The sequence below is a fragment of the Streptopelia decaocto genome, assembly GCF_964273445.1.
Source record: "Streptopelia decaocto genome assembly, chromosome: 1".
Lineage (NCBI taxonomy): Eukaryota > Metazoa > Chordata > Aves > Columbiformes > Columbidae > Streptopelia > Streptopelia decaocto.
In genome coordinates this window covers 129,066,971-129,088,372 of record NC_138663.1, presented here as the reverse complement: position 1 = coordinate 129,088,372, position 21,402 = coordinate 129,066,971, and the positions used below count along the sequence as shown (strand labels likewise).

Genomic DNA, 21,402 nt, shown 5'->3' with positions numbered 1-21,402 from the left:
GATTCAGATCTGACCACCATCTCCTTGTTTTAGGAGCACAGTTAAATTTCTAATGATGATCAACAACACTTCGGAGTTGAGTTACAAAACGATTAACAGTCACATAAAAGATGACAGCATATTTCTCTGTGTAAGGATACCCAAGCAGCAGCCAAACACTTGTGTGTCCAAGCAGTGACAGACAGGGAAAGCAGAATACACAGGTATAGCATGCCAAACCCGGTTAACTATCTTTCTGCTCCATCTCACATGCATTTGCATGTATTTCTTTAGATTGGAAAAAATGGGATGTCTGTTGACTAAAGCATGCCTATAAAAACATGTTCAGAGGCTCTTTACTCAATAAGGATGTCTCCTTGTTGCTTCAGAATTACTCGATTTCCTGGCAGCACTATTCACAGGCAGAGTCATAATAAGATGCTGTTAGTTTCCTTCACAGCTCCCTCAAAGTTAGCGATGATAATTTTCTGTTATTTTTCCCCTGCTGTTTACAAGAAAAAAAAAAAAAAATCTGACAGCAGAAACCTTTCAGAGTGGAAGGGAGTCATTTAAGTTCACCAGTAGAGCACTAAAGGCCACTAAAGGCAATGAAAGCTGATGAGAAACTGCTTATACAGCTCCTAGGAGCTTAAAAAAAAATAACACCCCTGTTTAAAAGGGTGTCCATCTGATAGTAGCAACTGGTAGAAGGGGAATAACCAGCTGAACAGACACCTTCCTAGTTGGTTGTCTTCAGAACAAACACAACCATTACAAGGCAGTTTAAGGTAATAGCTATTAAGTCTAAACAGTCACGGAAAACAAACCAACAAAACAACACCAACAACAAAGTTGCCTTAGTTACAGAATTGAATGTAGAACCCTTTCCATGCCTTTCCCTCATCATGTTCCCATCTCCTTCATGGCAAGGCTATCTGCAGTCCTAACATGTCATCCAAGGGCAGCCCTGCTACTAAGCAAGAGCTTTCACTCGCAGCCTGCTGGAAGAACATTTTCCTCTTAGTGAAGACATCCTCCCTTGCATTGCATGAGGCAGTATTGCCAGAGCAGTACAACTCCCCATCTCTGGGATACCAACATTATAAATAATTGCCACACAAGTAGAATGCATGTTCTTGTGGGAATATCTAAACAAACTTAATGAGTTGTGACAAACTCATGGGGTATGTGTGAACAGAGATAACTACAAAAGGCAGGACCACTCAAATTCCATATTCAACAGGACACACTGACTTCCAGTCATTTCCTAAAGTCAATTCCCTATAGCTAGTCAGGACTAGAAGATGTTAGATTAATTGACCTAAATGTAAAGTTACATATCTCAGTGTGCATAACTTTGCACAATAAAGGATGTTCACTTCAGTTTTAAGATAGACTTACGGCTCTCAGATATGCCAAAATCCTGCTCTGCTTTCGGTGTGCTGGAGCTACAGGAAACCTCCTCCAGCACATCTGTCCACCAGCAGGACAGGATATCCTCCTAGGCTCCATAGTAGCAGGGCAAGTTGCTCTGCTCTCCTCCCACAGGGCTGCCAGCAGACCTGGCAGCTTCCAGCACAGCCAGATCTGATGGACCGCCTGAAGTGCCCAGTGTGCAGGGCACCCTCCCACCCTGCCCCTGAGGGAAACACTGGTGGCTGTAACCAGAGCAACTCCCCCCCCCCGCCCCCCCCTGGTTTTAAGTGTTCAACTCAGCTTGCGCACCCTTACTGTAAACACGAGGATTTAGCCCCGACACTATGGGATTGCAGCTGCAGCAATGCTCTCTGTACGTATGCCATGAACTGCAGTCTATGCTATTAGAGGCTGACCTTGCTTTGCTTGACATCGGTGGGACAGGGAATTGAGGCCTAAAGCACAAACATGCTGTGCTCATATCTATAGGTTTATATCAATGCTTGATAGAAATCACACTTTTATATTGAGCACTATAGCTTGGGCACCTCAGCTTTGGAAAGACACTGCATATCAGCAGCCAGAAAGATAACAATTTTTAATATATTCTCATGTAGACTAGCATTTTTTTAATCCCACTTGTAACAATAAAGAAGCTTCTAAAAGGGTTAATTTGCAGCAGACAATGTGAGGATTAAGCCACATTTAATGGGAATCAGGTAGCTAAATCCCTCTTCATCCTCTAAAACAGGACCATGTAAATTCAAACAGATGTGCAAGACAGATCAGTACTTTGTTAGCTCTATGAACAGTGATACACTTATGTCCCACACAGTGTGTTCTGAAACATAAATTCCCAAACTATACTGTGCATGCAAGCGGAAAGCCCTCTTATTCTTTGAAGTGATTCAGCATCATCCATTCATGAGATCTAATATTTGGCTTAGTATGGCAGAGATGCAACAGTGTAGCTGGAAGAGGGTAACATTTCATCCAGCCTGCCCTGAACCCAACACTGTCATTTCATATAATTCAGCGTGAGGAATTTTGCAAATGTTTCTATAATTGCATGTGACAGTAGCACAAGAAAGGCTCTGAAAAGCAATGTCTAGGTATGTACCAAATGAACTTTATGATATAAATCATCTGAAGCTCATGGAATCTGATATATTGACAGCTCCACAGGTTGATGTCTTTTATTCTGCAGGGAGATATGAGTGAAGACTTCCAGAACTGAAATTTTCTTGCCTCTATGACCTTACCCTACTCAGGAGCAAGAACTTCTACGCCACAGAAAGCCAGTACATTCTTCAGGCTCTTCAGTTTTTATCCTGTCTGCTGAGATTGCTCTCTGATATCAGAGTCAAACATAAAGAAATTCTGCATGATGTGGAGACTTATCCAGTATAATCCTCCCCTGGAGTGGACAAGAAGCAAGAAAAACTTCACCTGTGCTGGTAAGTGCTGGGTGTGACTAAGAGTGGTGCTTCAGCAGCCCCCTCCCCTCCCTGGCAGAGCAACTCACCTTCCCTGGGGTGACACCATTTGAGATGCATGTAAAACCCTGGGGCAACTAAGCTCCCTCTTTTCACTGTGATTAGGACTTGGATGCCTGTCACCAAAGTATTTGTCTCAAATCTACCAGCTGTAGACAAGGCTGGAAAGGCAGCTTAGAGCTTTCCTGCCCTTCCCAGCAAGCCTCTGCTTGGAGAGCACAGGAGAGGTGACTGTACAGGGTAAAAGAGCAAGTAATTGTAATGTCACAGGTTACCACTACATGCTGCATTTTGTTGCTTGCTCCCTTGTTTCCAAAGCTTTATGTGCCAAACTGGTTCTGCCTGATAAGGTTTTGCTGTGGTGTTTTGATGCATGGCCATTTTGAATAGTCACAAACAAGTGAGACATTTCTTTGCCGAGTTCGTCTGTTCCTGCAAACCAGTCACACATCATTTCTCCTCTTTCTTTTCCCCCACAGGAACTCATGGACTAAAACCTATATATCAGGCATGGGGCAGAAATTAACAGTTCAGGCCTTCTCCACTGCCTCCCGTGAGGAGTAGACAACAACAAAACATGCAAGCCACTGTTAAGCACTGTCAAAACAGAATCCTGATATGATAAAATTAGCATCCAAGTGTACCCCTCCATAGCAATTTTCACAAGGAGCAGGCAGCACCATCCAAAGGTACTGTGCTCTTACAGAAAAAAGCACCTGGTTTATTAGAGGAAACTGTCCTATGGCTATAGACTGTGCTGTGAAATGAATCTATTTTACAGACTTCTGCCTAGAACCTACAGAAAGAAGTTTAGTTTGATGGTGAGCACAGCTCAACCAGCATCTCTACTCTTTGTGACACCTGGATACTACACAGGAAGGAAATACTGATCTGTTCCAAATTAGATGAGCAAGATGCAGTCCCAACGTACTGACAAGTTATTAGGTCATTCCTCATTGGAGCTATATTTTGGTGAATGCACACATGAACTAGCTGAACAAGCTGGAGGCTTCCACGTGAAAGTTTAATTAATCATTTCCCACAAGATTTAAAGCAAAAAATGTGTATCATATCACAACTCATTCAGCTTGAATGGGACCAAAGCAGACAAAGGTCTCTAAGCACAAGGTAGTGAGAGCTGGATGTTTCACAGCTCATCTGCCCTGGTTGCAATTTCAGGAGGGATTCCCACCTGGAAACATATTTGGAGAAGGCTCTGAGAACAAGCCTTGCTTCAGCTGCAGGGAGTCCACTACTTTGCTCAAATTCTTCCTGCTAAAACAAGTCACAGACACAATTGAACCCTCTTACCTGTGTCAAACCCAAAACTTGGCACAATGTCCACCGTTCCATGAAAGGCTCCAGCCCATGCTGAGGTAGCGCTGGTGACAGCAGCGGGATCTGTCTTTGTCACATCGCACTGGGGAGCAGGAATCCTGGCTGCGCGAACTGAAGGCATCAGCAGGGACCCATATCGGGGGTCGCGGTGCGAGCTGGGATGGTGATGGTGCATGTGTGGATGAGGGTGATGACGATGCATGTACACATCATGCATGTGTGCATATGAAGGGCTCACCTGAGATGCTAAAGGATAATGCCAGGATTCAGATGTGGCAGGGGGAGGAGGCTGGGCAGTCTGATGAAGGCCGTGTCCTGGCCAGCTGCTGGGATCTGGTGTTGGGAAGGTGCCTGGTGCAGTAACAGGGAAATCAGGGTGTACTCCGCTTAAGCATGCTGGAGGGGGAGGCTGATAAGAGCTGGTCCAAAATGAAGTTGGAAAACTGCTCCTTTGGCTTGAAATTGATGAGCTTTCTGGCAGAAAGGAGAGAAACAAAGTATGACCAAAGCTGAACAACAAATTTAATGACAAAACCCCACAATGATTTTCTACTCTTTCAAATTTGTAACACTGAACTCAAGCTTCCCCAGCAATTACAGAATCACAGGACAGGTGAAATAGGAGGGCATCCTCTTGTGATTATCTGGTCCAACTGTTTTGCTCAAGTAGGGTCACCTAGAGAAGGCTGTGCGGTATGGTCTCCAGTAAGATTTTAACCGAGATCCAAACCCCACACCACCTCTGGGCAACCTGTTCCAGTGTTTGAACACTCTCAACGTCAACAAAATAAATGAAAAAAAAAAAAAAAAAAAGAAAAAGTAGTATTGTGTTCAGATGAAGTTTCCTGTTTTTAATTCATGCCTATTGCCTCTCATCCTGCAAGCAAGTATTGCTGGGGAGAGTCTGGCTCCCTCATCTCATTCCCTCCCGTTAGGTATTTGCACATAAGATAACCCTTGAGAAGACTCTCCAAGCTGAAGAGTCACAGGTCTCACAGGATCTTGGCACAGGAATTATGAGGAGAGGTTAACTCCTGACTGAACCAGAACACATCATTTAGAAAGGCAGCTGTTGCGGCTGTAAATGCTGCTGAGGACAGAGAACCAGGTCACACTGCAGAATATGAGACATTTGGCTAAAAGAAGAATACCAGATCTTCTCAAACTAATTGCATGTTTTAATGGGATAAATATTGTATCCAACACACGTTATGGTAGTCACTTATAGAAGAGATCATGTTGCCCTGTACCCAATAGGATCAGACAAACAGAATCATCTGTATAACTGAAATAAGTTTTTGTCAGAAATAAAAGGCTCACTGTTTCTTACAGCTAGGGTTCAACTTATATTTAAATGGATTTCAATACCTCTACATTATGAAATCACATTCTAAAAATTCCTCTTTTAAAGGAGCTGTTAGTGTTTTTGATGTGTAGGAAAGTATTGGCATCTCCATTCTCACAATCCTCTTGCCAGCTCATGTTCGAAAGTACTGCTTCATGCAATATGTCTCAGCTCAAACAGGCTTTTTTTTGGTCAAAGATGGAAACATAAAAATACAGGACTTTACCTCTGATGAAAGAATAACTCATAAAAATAGCCTACAGAGAAATAAAGCCAGGGAAATTTTATATTTGACGAGGCAAGGAATCCTCTGTTCTTCATATAACATTTACAAAAATATGTATATTATTTTTTTTAAATGACCTTTTGTTTTGCTTTGTTTAACAAACAACTGGCATGAGACTTGGGTGAAGACACCATTGAGAATGAACAGATTCTTCAGACACTCCTGCCTCTGAACTTTGCTTACACAAAAATGTTTTGGAAACAAAACCTGTAAAAGTGTTTTCTGACTGCATCACTAGGATACTCATGTATCTGGTTTAAAATCCATTAAAATCATAGAAAGTTTTTCCACACATCAGTTGGCTTTGATTTATGCAGTTTATTGAGCCTGATTAACTTCTGATATGGGAAATAAACTTTGCAAACCCACTCTGGACAAACATAGAGAACTTCTTACAGTACCGAACTGCTTCAGAGGCTGCAAGCTTATCTATCAAACTACACTCCAACATGACTTTCTTCAAAAGGTTGGTTATTTTTTTAGGTACATATTCCTATTGTAATTCATTGTAGAAGACTGGAGAGAGCTTCAAGCATATAACAGAAGCCTCAGCACCCCTCCAAAACTGGTGTTGTTTCTTGTTTGTAAATTGTTCCTTCTCACAAGGAATTAGGCTAAGATAGAGAGTGCACATTGTTCAAAGTGTTGGCATTAGGGCTGACAAAAAAAGCAAAAACACGCTTCTTCATGTCCAGTCTCTCATTTTCCTCACTGCTTAACAGAGAAGCACAGCCTTACAATACCTTGCCAGTATTCTGGAAATTTAATCTCTGTAATCAAGAGTTTTTGGAAGCTATCTGGCTGTTATCTGCACAGAAAAGCCCTAAATCCAAACCATCTCACTTCAAAAAAGCACAGAAAACCACAAAGTATCTGAAGGACAACTTTAACAACAGGAGAGAGCATTTTAAACCACTGGATATGCCAATATGAATTCAACCCCGATTGCATACCAGCTTGGCTTTACCAATCACGCAGAAGTTCTAGGCCACAGAAAACATGTTTGGTCATCTTCGTTTTTCAAACTGATGCACATTTCACAAAGCCATTACCACTGTCAGAAACTGTCATGGACCAGCTACACCAAGATACCATTGAGTGTAACAGCAGAGACCAACCCCACTGGCCAAAGTCAGATCATGTCACTGGAAATACTGGGTCCATCCAGGTTATAAGGTCACACAAGAAAACTTAATCTACCCTGAGGCCTCACAGAGGATGCTACTGAATATTAAGTGTGCAGCAACCCCATCAACAAGAACCATCTCTGTGTCACCTTTAAAATGGCAAGCACAACCAATTATCTTTACAGATACCATCATGTCTGATACCTTGCCTCTATGGGACATGGCAATGGAGAAATAGCCGTTTCAGCACTGTCCTGGGCGGGTGGGGGGGTGGGGTGGAAACCTCAGTAGCTTCCATGAGCTTTCAGAAGGTTGGAGGAGGCACTTAACAAAAATTGTCTGCCAAGAGAGATACTAGTTACCACAGTTTCCTATTCTAAGTACAAGGAGGCAGGGACATGGCAACATCTCAGATACCACAAAGTGGTGACTAATGCTAAAGTTCATGGTGGCTGGCCAACATGTGCTGAAAACATGACAAAGCACACATGCTATAAAGAAGACAATATATGGAATTTTCTGTAATACAACATAGCTTCTTAGTTATGCAGGAGGAAAAAAAAAATCGAAGAAAGAAAAAACCTAAGACTTTCAGCTGGGAAAAATTTGTTGATACAAATTCCATTATGGTAACATTAGTTTCAAGGTATCATTAGTTTCATTACCTCTGAAAAAGGCTTCAGGTAGCTATGCCTACAACTGAACATTTAAAGTCCGTGCTACTGGAGTTTGTTGTAGGAAAATACAGTTTATAAAAAGACAGTTTTGAAGTTAATTTTAGCCTAAACTGATCAGTATTTTCAACATACAAAAGATGAAAACTTGCTCTTTTCAGGACAGCAGGTTCTATTTTTTATACACAAGCAAAATCCCTCCTCAAAACAAAAAACTCACAGTATCACCTTCATGATGAAATTACAGTTTGCTCTTCCATCAGGACACTAAAAAAAACCCACATCCATAAGACTTAAAAAAAAAAAAAAAGGAAGACAGAAAATGTTATTAATCCCTCTTTTCAGCCAAAGGAGAAATAATGCAGTGAGCCAAGTAGTCCCAAGTAGTCAGTTTGTGCCCACACACTTTCCATTTAAATCTGCACCTTCCAAAACAGCTATTGTAAAAGCTTTTTTTTTTTTCAATTATCTGTGAGTAATTTATTGACAAAAATTCTGATTACCCATGAAGGTTATTTATAAAAGATCTTCAAGCTAATGATATTTTAACTTCTTTAAGTAATGGGATACAAATTTACATCCATTTGCTGCAACTGAACATCTTTGACAACTGTACATGAACCAGAAGACCAAGGTGTTAGCATCAATCCTTCCCCACTTTTTTCAAGCCAGCATGTTCCAGAAAACTCACTTGGGCCTGAAAAAACTCTTGTCAGCGTCTCTTTTTTGGAGAAACAGATACCCTCAGCTTTCTCTGTGTCCACAGTACAGAAGCAAGCAGCCCTGCCCAGCAGCCTCCCTGGGGATTTTCATGCCGCTTCAGCAGGTGCAGCAACAGCAGAGGGCATATCCTCTTACTTTATTCCTGGAAGACTTTCAGGACACGAAGACCTCCATTCCCCGCCGACGGCACAGGGCACGCCAGGTCAGGAGGCTGAAGAACCCTTATGCCAGGCCACCCTCCCCCTTCAGAGCTTTGTGGGGAGGGGTTGTGCAACCTCAGGGGGAGCCAGGGAATAGCAGCAGGGTATGTCTGAGGCCAAAGAGAAGACACACAACCCCACCCATAGTATGTCTCCAAGCTTGTGAAGAGGGCTTGCTGTAGGCCTGAGGTCTCTGGGGACTGCCTTGATCCCATCTCTAAAACATTTATAGCCTGTCTGGGCCATGTATAAATGCTTCAGTCTCCTTTTTAGTAAGAATAGGTTCAATCCTGCTCTCAGTTGAGTCGACGGAAAATTTCCCATTAACATTAATGGTCCCAGCTCAAGCCATAAATTCCTCTAGCTCCCTAGCCACTTCTGCTGACCTTTGCTTAAACTTCCTCGGATTTGTCATCATCTTTCTGTAAAGCAAGTCCTTCTGTGCTATTTTTCTAGTCACAGTGGTTTCAAAAAATCCTGTCTCTCTTTATTATCTATGACTTTCATGAACACACTCTCACCTCAAGATTGCTGATTATGAACTCCACCACTCCTACAAGGATCCTGACAGTACCTCTCTCACTCAACCCAACGCAAGGCCATTACTCACTCAGTTCATGTCTCTTTGCCAGTCCACATAAGGACATGATCAGAAATAATGCAGCTGTGGATCTGAAAAACTACTCAGACTGCCACATCCAACGAAGTGGAAAAAGTGTCTTACCATCATGCTTTCTCCAGTCACCGATTTTGAAATCTTCTCTGTAAAGTCTACCTAGTTTATCTGGCAAGATATGTTCTTTGTTACGTTGATCATGCTTATATGCATAACAGTACATATGCATAAGTGCAGTATGCAAATGCCTCACAGTCCCTACCATGTTTCTACATCCTGCTCGGAAGCCAAGGAACATCATCCCCAGTTATGCACAGGAAGCCAGTAGCGATGGCCTGCGAGCCCTGTCCGTGGGCAGGCTGCAATGCACCACACCACACGGCTGCAGCCGCATGGGCCAGGGCTTGCACCCGAGCTTGTTCCAGCCCATGCTGACTCCTCCCTACCTGGAAAGCAGCCACAGACAAATTGTAATCACCTGGCAAATTCACCCGAGAAGGCTGCATGGGTCTCCTCACGTCCAAGGCCAGCATCCCAAACAGCTTTGGCTCTTGCCTCACAGGCCAAGTTTCACACTTGGAGCTTAAAAATAAGCCTCTAACCTTGCAGCAGACGTCTGTGAAGCCACGTGAGCTCTGCTGCATTCCTTCCAGGCCTTGGTGGAGCTGTGGGCTATGGCAAGAGGGGAACATGTCTGCTTCTTTCACGCCTTTGACACCTCTTTCCCACTTTAACACTTCAGATCACTCAACCCTGAGAAGCACCTTGGTTCTTTCAAATCTGTGGGGATTTTCCCACCTCCACAGAGGAGCAAAATTTCAGCTGCAATACAGTATGTATTACCATGACATAGACCCGGCCACACCACAGAATGCTCCTCTTACCTCTCCACAGAGGATTTAGCCCTGCCTTGCTCTTCGTAAGGGCAGTTTCTGGACTGAAGCTACTGACTTGGCTCAAAGCTCTTGAGAAGTGTTCATCCACTACTGAACCAATGTCTCCCTGGAAGTAAGTGAAAAGGACGCAGCGAGAGTTAAGGTACTCCATCTCGGCAGGCTGGTCTTTCTCATCCTCCTCTTGCTTGCTGGGAAGGGTCACTTCCAGAGACTCCTGCATCTTGTTGTATACAGCTAACTTCTTCTGGGATTAAAACAAAACAAACAAGAAACATATCACTGATGGCATTCAGTGCAAGCTCAACATCTGGTTTCCTTAAAGAAAACTGAATACATTGAATATCCATTCCATAATTACGGTTGGAATACAGGGATATTTTGCACCGACATTGCACAAAGAAGAGATTACCAGCGCCACTTAGAGTTTTTATTATTCACACACAGATGGACCTGCTTCTCAGGCACATTTCACAACCACAATTTATCAGCAACAGCTTTCACTCAGTACCTTAAAAAACAGATTCCAACAATGCAATCCTGACTCCCACCTGGAAAGGATATTCCCATCAGTAAAGGCTACAGAGGTCGATCCAGCTCTGCAGAGGGGTGGCCAGATACACAGCATCTGTATTTCACCCATCTAGCTGAAAATGCACCAGGTTTTGCCAGCCACACTGCCCTAGTTGAGAGCACATGGCCCACTGGACTCCTCTCATCTACTCCTTGTTGAAGATGTAAAGATGGGAGAATTTGGTGCTTCCTAGAAGATTTTCCACTGTGTTATCAGAGTCCACAAAGCACATACACTGTCACTCACTGCCAAGAAAATGTGTATCATAGGAAGCTATACCTTAGGGTGCTGCGTAGGGTTTGGATGGGGGTGGGGCTTGAGGGAAGTTTTTTGGTTTGTTGGTTGAAAGTGTTTTTTTGTTGTTGTTTTGAGGTGGGAGGTTTTTGTGCCTATTCTTTTTTTCTTTTTATTTTTTAAGTATCATCTTCTGGAAAAAAAGGACAAAAATTCAAGTCATAGAAGACCTAAACATGTCATCTGGGGGAAAAGGGGGATTGACAAGTCTGCAAACACATGCAAAAAAATCTACCCTAAACCAAAAACACAGAGAAGCATATAAAAAAATAAAACCCCACACATGCCATCTGTGAATGCCTATTTCAGAATCTTCTCTCTCTCTCAAACCAAACCTAAATGTCAAAATAAATGTGTGTGAAGATCCATTTTGCATGGAACATATTTTTCAGATGTTCCACTTTACAACTGTTTTCACAGGCAAAAAAAAAATCTCCTCCAACAGTCAAGCTGCAGGAATCATAGCTTTTAGCTAGCTAGCCATTTCCACAGCTGACTTTACACACACGCAGCTTCAGGAACCCAAAAACAACTACAGCACACATGTAGAAGTATTTCATAGCTCTTCTAGCATTACAGTTTGACTTTTATGGTTTGCTTGGCAACACCTTAGCACCACCAGAATCTTTTTCAAGTTTACAGCTTTCTTCCCTTTTCCCAAAGTTGTTCTATAGGAAAAGGTAAGAAACTACACAGTCTGTAAAGTTCCATTTATACAATAAATACACTGGTCTGATTTAGAAGTAATCAAAAGTCATTTTCCAACCTTGTATACGGTCAATATATTTACAATTGATACTTTCCAAAATTGTCTAAGTCAATACAAATTCTCACATTGTAATACAAAATAGATACTCTGAGGCTAATTCTTGGTTATGAATGGTTATTAAAAATTAACTGTATCACAGTATCACAGTATCACAGTATGTTTGGGATTGGAAGGGACCTCAAAAGATCATCTAGTCCAATCCCCCTGCTGGAGCAGGAACACCTAGGTGAGGTCGCACAGGAACATGTCCAGGCGGGTTTTGAACGTCTCCAGAGAAGGAGACTCCACAACCTCCCTGGGCAGCCTGTTCCAGTGCTCTGTCACCCTCACTGAGAAGAAGTTTCTTCTCAACTGTAAGAACAAGAAATTAAAACCTACAATGTTAAATTCTCATAGCAATTAAGTGATGCATCTGTCATTACAGAAGGTTAACAGATAAACATAAACCAGCTCAGTAATACTTTTAATTCCAATGCTGTTATGTAAACTGCGATGAGGGATGTAAGGAATTTTATTTTACAGTTTGGGATATCTAGACAATGGTCTGGAATTCAAGTAATTCTGTGCTTCACAAAGCAAGTTATACCATGGCTCTGGTTAGCACATTATTACTTACATACAGGTTTATCCCTGTGGGGGAAAAAAAAAAAAAAAAAAAAAAAAAAAAAAAAAAAAAAAGATGGAAAGAGCAAATCAAAACAGTTTTACTAGAAACTATTAATAGATGCTAAAAGGAAACACAATCTGAGGCTCTGCAACAAATTTTTCAAAATGCAGAATTTGTACCTTTTTGTTAATCCTTTGTTCCTTCTGCAAACAAAGAAAAAATATCTCTTAATATTTGTTTCTGAAAGGCTTACTAAGATATAACTCACAGTAAGCTTTATGGCTTTGTGTGAGTAATCACGGAGCGATGAGACCTTAGTAAGACAGAAACGGTTATAACAATATTGCATGTACAGGATGTCTATGTATTAGAAATATGTAACAGATCTATGCCAGTGACTTGATCATTCTTAAAGGCGTGCCATAACCCAGATCCTCTTAAAAATGCAAGACAAGTGGTCAGGGAGAGTGCCTCTTTCATTTTTGTTTTTAGTTGGGTTTTGGCTTTTGTGTAGAGACAAAGTAAAAAAGAGATCCTTTATGGAAGTTTAAACAGTTATTGATGTATTACAACATCTCAGGCAGAGTGTATATGCCAGACCTTGAATACATGCAACACAGTTTAAAAGTCAACTTCTATCATTATAGGTGCATCTTTTGTATTTATACTGTAGGTATGCAAATACATTTACAAGAATGCAATTATATAGAGAAACACATAATTTAATATAGCCCCTGGCTTGACTTGATTATCAGGAAGGAAGTCTTTCAATGTTCCTATATAGAGGCTGGAGCTCAGGAAATTAAAACTTATCTCCAGAGTCGCTTCTCTGTGCAGGAATGTTTCCCCTTCCACAGCTTAAGAATCTAATTCATTTTCCATTTCAACTCTCTTCCCTCCCCTCTAGTCCATGGGCAGTCATTACAAGATATTCTGAGCACTTGCTGTTTTTGAAAACAGCAAATCTGTTTGTGGTTTGTTTGTTTGTTTGTTTGTTTGTTTTTACATAGAAGAAGATACTAGTACTGATGGACAAGTACAAGGCTTTGTATACAGACTGAAGTTATTTACAGTGAAAAGTGTTTCGTGGTGAGTTTTTTGTGAAGGATGAGAGTTCGAAAAAGATTTTTCAAAACTGTTTCAAGCCTATGATCAGATACTGATCTACTGAAATTGAACTTCAGGAAGAAATTAACAGCCTGTAATTACAACACTCTTTAAATAAGAGACTACGGTGAGATAAAGTAATTCAAGTTTTCCTTGTATGCAGTATATATACACCCCTTCCATTGTATATATCCTTTATTAAAGTTTTTTCTTTCCCTAACCCCCTTAAATGTCCTTCTTGTACACAAATTCTACGTTACTTGTTCGGACCTTAACAGTCAACTTCTTATAACATTTCTAACTGCAGTTGTGTGAGTAGAAAAGTATGCAAGATCATCAACAGCCAGATGAATTTGTCCCATCATCATGGCAGTTTGGGGAGGCCAGTGCAGGATGATACAAACCAAAAAACAAGTTAGGTTTCTGATAACTAATCTGGGCTTGTCCAGTTTCACTTGTACTTTTTCATGCAAACAGTTCTCACATATATTTAAGCTGCCAACAGAATCTGTAATATCTTTACAAAGAGTATTTTCTGAGCAAATGCAACATATTTCTTGCCTAAGTTCAGATCTCTAATACTTTCATATATTCATGAATTCCACCTCTCTTCCTTACCAACTAGAGGCTGAGATTAAGCAACCTTTGAAAAACAAAACAAAACAAACACACAAAATCTCATCTTGGCCAAGACCCAGAATACAGAACTAAAAGTCAATTTACCATACTAGGAAATACGGAAAATCAGTGTCTATAGTACCTGATGCTTGCTTACATAATAGACTCAAGTTCATGGCTGAACGATGAAGGTACAACCTCTGGGTAAATAATGTCATACAGCATAGGCTGAATTCAGCTTAAAGCTTTTTTTTTTTTTTTTTGTTATTTCATATAATCACAGTGTCTTCTAAGTATAATTTCAACTATTCAAGTAATCTAACAAAAGGAAACTAAAGCTCAACAGCAAATCACCACGTATATGGCAATAGTAAAGAGAACATTTATGCTGGATAAGCATCATCCTGTCTTCTGGAGTAAAACTGACCATTTTTAGATCAAGAAAGCACGTGGTCCAAAATCTCACACAAAACCCTTGTCTTGAAGAGTCCTGTTATTTTCTGACATACTCTACCCAGAACCAAGCAAAATGGTTCTCCTGCAGTGAAATTTTGATCACATTAAAGCCAATGGCAAAAGTCCAATTGACTGCAAGGGTCCCAGATCTCACCTGGGGGATCTGGTAAAAATGTCAGAACATTCCTCCTAACAAATTGAAAAATATTCCCTTCCAGCTGAAACCAGCTACTAGGCACCAAAACAAAAAATGAACCAAGTGCAGCTGAGAACGGAGAAAGTTTTAGTTTAGTCAAGTTTGAATCAAAAATTCAGGCCAGCTCTTATTTTACATATAAGCTAGTTGTGTATTGCTACAACTTATTATCTCCATACATGCCATCATACAGCATATGGCCGTTTATGCTCCCAAGCATGAAAGTCTGGTGTGCCTGGGGCCACCTGTTACAGATTTTCCATTATGAGGGAAAGAACAGGAACCAAAAATAAAGAATAACAACACTGAAGAAACACTATATGACCCTGTCCTGAGAAAAAGGCTGTCATTTGACATAAGCTTCTGAGAAGGAATTTCAGCAACAAACTCCAGGCAAATCACGGACAGTCCTCCATTTGTGGAGCTGTCTGCCAAGCAGGCTCCTATTGATAACACAGAAAGTATTCAAGGAAGAAGACAATTTCGAGCAATCACGGCATGGAATGCTGGGCCCGAAAGCAGTATTTACTGCATGCCATGAAAACATGAAATGCTAACTTCTACCCTCACAAAGGAGCAAGCCAACAGCATAGCCACACGCTTTCAGGTGAGCCACAGAATTTGCAGCAGTAGAGCCTGGATCTCCCGCTGTGCTCTGCTAAAGAATGGAATGGTGGAAAAATGACTTTATACATTTTTTGCTGTACATCTAAACAGAGATGTATCGTTAAAGTCTAAAGTCATATTTTTATGTCATTATAGGAAGGTCAAATAGAATTTGGTCCCAATCAGGACAACAAAATAAAGCAGGCGATTTATTCATTTATTTATTTATAATCAGAAGTGTCTCATGGGGTTAAACAAAACAACATAACAAAAACCCAGACAGAGGGTAAGTCTTAACCCAGGTTTTAAGTCCTGTAATTCTGAGAGTAGCCTGTAAAGGTGAGTTATATAGGTCTGATTCAGTTTTCAGTGAAGTCAGTAGCAGAGTGATCACCAGGCTTCAGAACAAGCTTTGAGAAAACATCCTAACTAGAAAAACGGAATGTGAGGCTACCTTCTGCTGCGTTAGATACTGCAGACTGCCACACACACACATCAGCAGTAACGTAAGCCCATCCTCAAAGTTGAGAATGTATGATACAAAGAAAGCTACTGAAAAACTAAGTTACAGTATATCAATTAGGTTTTAGCTACAGTCAGCTGACAGAACATCAAATGTAACTCGTCCTTGTCTGCAATGCTGTTAGTTTGGAAGGAAGAGTTGAGTTAGTGACCTAATTTGCTAATGGAGACAAGCCCTTTTCTGGAAAAAGTCTGTCTGCAGCACTGCCAGCAGTAAGTCTGACTTGAGCATATCACAACTCTTTATGCAAGACTTGATTTAGCAAGGATGGTGTTGGCTTAACTCTCTACATCTACATACCATGGAGAAATTCCAAAACTACCATTTACTGCAACTTCCCATTTCAAAGGTCTAAAACTCAGCTGTTAGCGAGCCAGGGTAAATCCTACCTTAGGCTCAGCTCTGCAGCTTGCTATACCTAGATTGACAGAGCATGGCGAGCCATCACAGCATTTCTCATGAGCCAAGAATAAAACAGGATTCTTCACTGATTATGTGTTTCCAGAGTCTCTTCGAATGAGTAGCTCTGTTACACCCATTCCTCACCCAACCCATAGAAAAGCCAAAACTCACGACTACAGCTGCACAGCCCCTCCGGCAAGTGTACGATGAAGAGTTCACCATTCTGCAGGGTTGACCCTCATGCAGGCACAGCTTCTTGCCACACAGAGGAACACATCTGTGTTGTTACACCAGCAGATGCTTGCCCTGCCTTTTGGCAAAGGAATGTGGAAACCCCGATTTATCAATAGAATTAGGGCCACACCCCATTTTCATCGGCTCCTGGCATCGTTTGAGCATGTATATATCCGTATTCCACTTACTTCTCTCCGGAAAACACCCTAGACTTCAACAATCTCAAAGGTGCTAAGCCTCCACTCCCATTAACATTCAGTAGGAATTCAAGTTTCAGTCCACTGAGTGCTTAAAAAAAAATAAACATCCCTTCTAAATTCATTTGCCAGCTAGTCCTTTCTTGGCTACAGATTGGTGAAAGTTAACCTTCCAGAAATTCTGCATTTCTGCTCAAGGAAAAAATCAGTTCTGCACTGATTTTAAGGGAGTGAAAACTACAAACACAGAAATACAGAAATAAATTTAAAGTGGAGTAACTTTGAAAAGGCATGATAGACCATCCCCTAAAAAAAAAAAAAAAGTCACTTCTGCACAACTCAGGCGCACACCAGTCCATCATTTAAAAACAATCCAATATCAGTCATTTAAAGAAAAATAATAATAATAATAAAAAAGAGAGAGAGAAACGGCCATTCAACTCTCACTGCAGAACAGTGACACAATACCGGCTGCTTGCTGGAGACACTTCTCCTGACCAGCATATGCAGCACGCAACCTATAGAAACACACGAAGTTGCCTTTCCAGAGGGACACTATGGCCCAGAACTTGAACCTATACATCTGCAACAGCAGCTCCACAGCTAAGGAGCTTGCTTTGCTCTTAAAAGGATACAAAACTCATACTGAAAACTGGCATAATCAGTTACAAGCTCGTGACGGATTTAATACCTACGAAGATGCACAAACTTTAGTTAGAATAACACACCTATGTCTCCTTGCACTGAGAAGGAAAGGAAAGCCAACAGGAGCGCAGCATGGAAGAGTTTTCTCTTTCAGAAAACAAAACATTTTACTGTGTACCGAAAACCAACAGAGTAGTACAATGACACTGAAAAATGCTTCAATGGAGTCTTCAGATATTTTAAGGGTGAGATCCACTTTATCAGCTTCAATGCATAGCTTTATTTTTAAGATATCCCACTAGTTCATCTTCCCTCACTGTTATTTTTAAACCACAGTTTTAATTCCAGCAAAGAAGAACATTCTTTAAAATGGTCATCATCCTCACAAAGACCACAGAAGTGTTTTACATGTTGAACACATGTGTAAGAAGAAACAAAAACCTGGCAAGAGATTCCTCATCCTTTCTTATGCTCTTTATCGTTTGATTAAATGTCCATGACAGGACAATTCTGAAGAAAAATAGACTTGCAAAATGTCATGCATTACCCAAATAGTCAATCTTTCCACCACAACTACAGATGCATGAGGAGTTCATTCTATGTTTACTTTTTTTTTTTTAAGTGTATTATAATCAGAGAGAATATATTAAATGCTCTAAAGTTCACAGCTGATAGAATTAGTGCAACATTCTTAGTTCAGCGACAACAGCTTGGTTTTCCAGTCTGACATTTTATGAGTTTGTGAAGACCCTCCAGATCCAAATATTTCAGGAATAATTGGTGCAAGCAGATTTAACTAAAACCAATTGTCAATAATATGCAGGATAGCAAGGTTTAGAATGTTTTTTGGTGGTAATAGGATATATTGTGCTGTCCACAACTCTTGAATTGTATTGGCTCAACAAAACTATCTATGTTTCTTGCTTTGCATATCTACCTCCACTGTCATTAAATAGCATGAATAGCATAACCCACAAGAACTCAGTTTATTTAAAATGAAATTTCAAGAATCTTTGGTGTTCATTAAGGTGCCTCCAGGATATTTCATATATGGTGCTGCTTACTGATAGAGAAACTTCATGATTCTGTTTAAAAATAATTGTACTTGAGTGTGAAACAGCTGGTAATGATAGTTTAATAGATTTTCATGTACTATGCATTCTACATTCCAGATCCCGAAAAGATATACAGCCAATCACCTACAGAGTTAAATGCCAAAACATCCACCAAAGTTTCAATTGCAGTTTTCTACTTCCAGGTCTCTTAGTCAAAGAGTCAATCTGTTTGAGATTCTTTATTTATTTTTCCCCCAAATTATGCAGGCTAACAACTGGAGCTCCAGCTCTTTAGATAGAGAGTTTGTAAGTAAAATTACTGTATAGATGGAAGGTTCTGCAAGCTGTGACCTAAATTAGAGAAGAAATAATAACGAAGGCACACTATGACAGACAAAACTCACAAGTTTTCCAGAGCCCATGTTTACAGTGAACAATGTGAGCAACTTGGAAAAGTTCACTGAGGTATCACTTCTGCGAATGGGCTCTCTGTCCCAACGATGAAGGAAAAAAAAAAACAATAACACGCAATAGGAATTTTAATGGTTTAGCCCATATTCGTGTCTCCCAGGCAAGTTGATATTAGGGGTCACTTCCCATGTACGGAGAAAACAATCTTCATGGATAATAATGATAAAACCTTATGGAATGCAGCAACAACCAAAAAATGTATTCTCAGATGACTACATTAGGGCCAAGTCAATATTAGTCCCACTTCACCCACGCACTGCATAGTCTAAAAATGCTGTCAGCCTGATAAGAATTTCCTGACTTTTTTTTTTTTTTTTCAATACATCTGATCACCCTATTCAGCTGGAAACTTGCCCGAGCAAGTCTTCCAAGACAGCCGGGGTGAGTGGTGCAGTGCGTTCCGTCCACGGGGAGCAGTGCGGGTCCCCTCCCGCCGGCGGGCGGAGGTTACGCCCGTGTGCGCGCCCGTGGACCACTCGGCAGCAGCGGACAGCAAAGGCGCAGCTCTGCGCCGGCAAAGCGGACGAGCCGTGAGGCTCGTCGAGTAAGGAGCGGCGGCAGAGAGGAGGCGGGGGTAGAAGGCAAGGAATAACTTTCTCCCCTTTTCCCGCTCCGGCCGAGCAAGTCAACACCTACCCTCTAAATATAAGAATTTGGGAAAAAATATTTTTTAAAATAAAAAAAATGGTCTTACCAGTCTCCGTTGCTCTGGGGCACCCTCATCAGCTTCCCGCATCTCCAAATCAGGCCGGGGGCTGCATGGCGCATCGCTGGCTGGCCGGGGTGGAGGTCTCCGCCCCGGTCAGCCAGCGATGCGCCATGCAGTCCGCTAAGGGGGGGACACCCGAAAAAGTCCTCCCACCTCCCAGTCCGCCCCACCGCCACGACTTGCGCGCTAGCCAGCGCAACCCTTCCCTCCCCGCTGCTCACCTGCGGACAGCCCGCCGCGGGTGCGGCCGCGGCGCCGGCCAGATAGCGGGGCGCCCCGCACGCCGCCGGGGCGGGCTGCTGCATGGCCACGTCCGAGCAGCTCATGGCCGCAGCCGCCCCGCGCCGCCGCCGCCTCCCGCTTCTTCTTCTTCCTTCTTCTTCTCTTCCTCCTCCTCCGCGCAGGGCGGCCGCGGCGGGGCGCCGCGCAGCCCCGGCTGCCAGCGCATCTTCGGCGGCCGCCGCGCCCCGCTCCCGCACTTATAGCGCGGCGGCAGCAGCGCGGGGCGCCCCGGCGGCGACAGCAGCAGCAGCAGCAGCGCGGCCGCGGGGGCGGAGACCGCGCCCCGCCCGCCCCCCTCGCAGCGGTTCCGCGGGCGCGCAGCACCTGCAACTCCCCCCCGTCCGTCCCGCGGAGGGTCCCGCAGCTGCCCTTTGCTTTGAGGCAGGTTTGGCCCTCAGTAATATTTATTTATTCGCTCTTGGTGCGAATCTCCCGTTTCTTCTGGACGGGAGAGGGAAGTGCCTCGGTGCCGGGTTTCAGTCTATGAGAAGCTCGGCCAAGCTTAAGCAGCGGGGACTCTCCCTAGTCAAGTGTCACTTGCACCAGCCACACTTGACCTCCTGAGGGGTTCATCCTGGAAGTTCATCTGGGAGGTAGAAGGAACCCATTTGTCCCATGGGAGGTGGGAGATTGGATACGTTTTAAACTAGCTTGCAAAGTTTGTCTTCTCTCCCTACATTTGGTCCACAATGTCTGGAGGCAAAAAAAAAAAAAAAAAAAAAAAAAAATCAATGAAGTGTACTGGTCTAGTTCAAAAATATGCAGAAAACCAGGATCTGGTTGTAATGGCTCCAGTCCTACTTAAATATATTAACGGTCTACCTCTGTATGCACATTTTTGCCTGCAAGCTGCCCTACTGCAGTCCCGCACTTGAAGGCTTTCAATGCCATTCCTCACATGGAAAAGACTACGCAGATGGCTTGTCAGCATTATTCCAGTTTATGAGCCTGGGAATGACTGCACTTGTTTGCTCTTGTTTTCTTCTCATTTTGGCCTAAGATGAATTGTATCAAGTTTAAAGTTTTAAAAAACAACAAAAAAAATTGTTTTGAAGTTTACCTACATTTAATAGTGGCCAAAAATGTAAGCTTTCAATCAAAAGTTCTAAATTTATACTCTCTCTTCTCTCTGTATATATATATACACACACACACAAACACACACAGACACACACATCTCCTTGGCCAGAATAGTTAGATGAATACACAAGGTTAAAATAGCTCTGTCTGCCCCCAGTAGGATTCCCTGTTTATAGAAAGAATTTCTCTGAAACCTTCAATGGCAATACTTTGAAAAAAGATCCAATTTCCTGCAGGCAGGTTTTGTTTTGTTTTTTTTTTTTAGTTTCGGGTGTACAGATTTAAAAGTAGCTGTATACTTTTTTAATGTCACTGTGGTAATTTGTTCCTGTTGCATTTTATATATGTAACTAAATGGATTATATCTTCAGTATTAATCTTTGTAGACACTTGGAAGATTTTGCAAGGGTACAATACACATACACCATACACTTTTCTATACCAAATATACAGGCTTCTGAATGATTTCTTCAGGGAAACAGAA

The 21,402-nt window shown here is 42.0% G+C and overlaps 1 protein-coding gene across 4 annotated transcripts in view; it reads right to left on the bottom strand.

The window, feature by feature from the left end:
* VGLL3 (vestigial like family member 3) overlaps positions 1–21,402 on the bottom strand; it is a 101,442-nt gene that overhangs the window by 6,986 nt on the left and 73,054 nt on the right. For 2 of the 4 annotated variants that reach the window (XM_082050470.1, XM_082050469.1), the window contains 3 exons: positions 19,778–20,531; positions 10,085–10,340; positions 4,203–4,703 (listed from right to left, as the gene is read on the bottom strand). In XM_082050470.1, coding sequence (XP_081906596.1) covers positions 4,203–4,703; positions 10,085–10,340; positions 19,778–19,882 — 862 coding nt within the window. In that variant the 5' untranslated portion in view covers positions 19,883–20,531. The remainder of the gene's footprint in view (positions 1–4,202; positions 4,704–10,084; positions 10,341–19,777; positions 20,532–21,402) is intronic. The other 2 variants (XM_082050472.1, XM_082050471.1) reach the window with 2 other exon arrangements.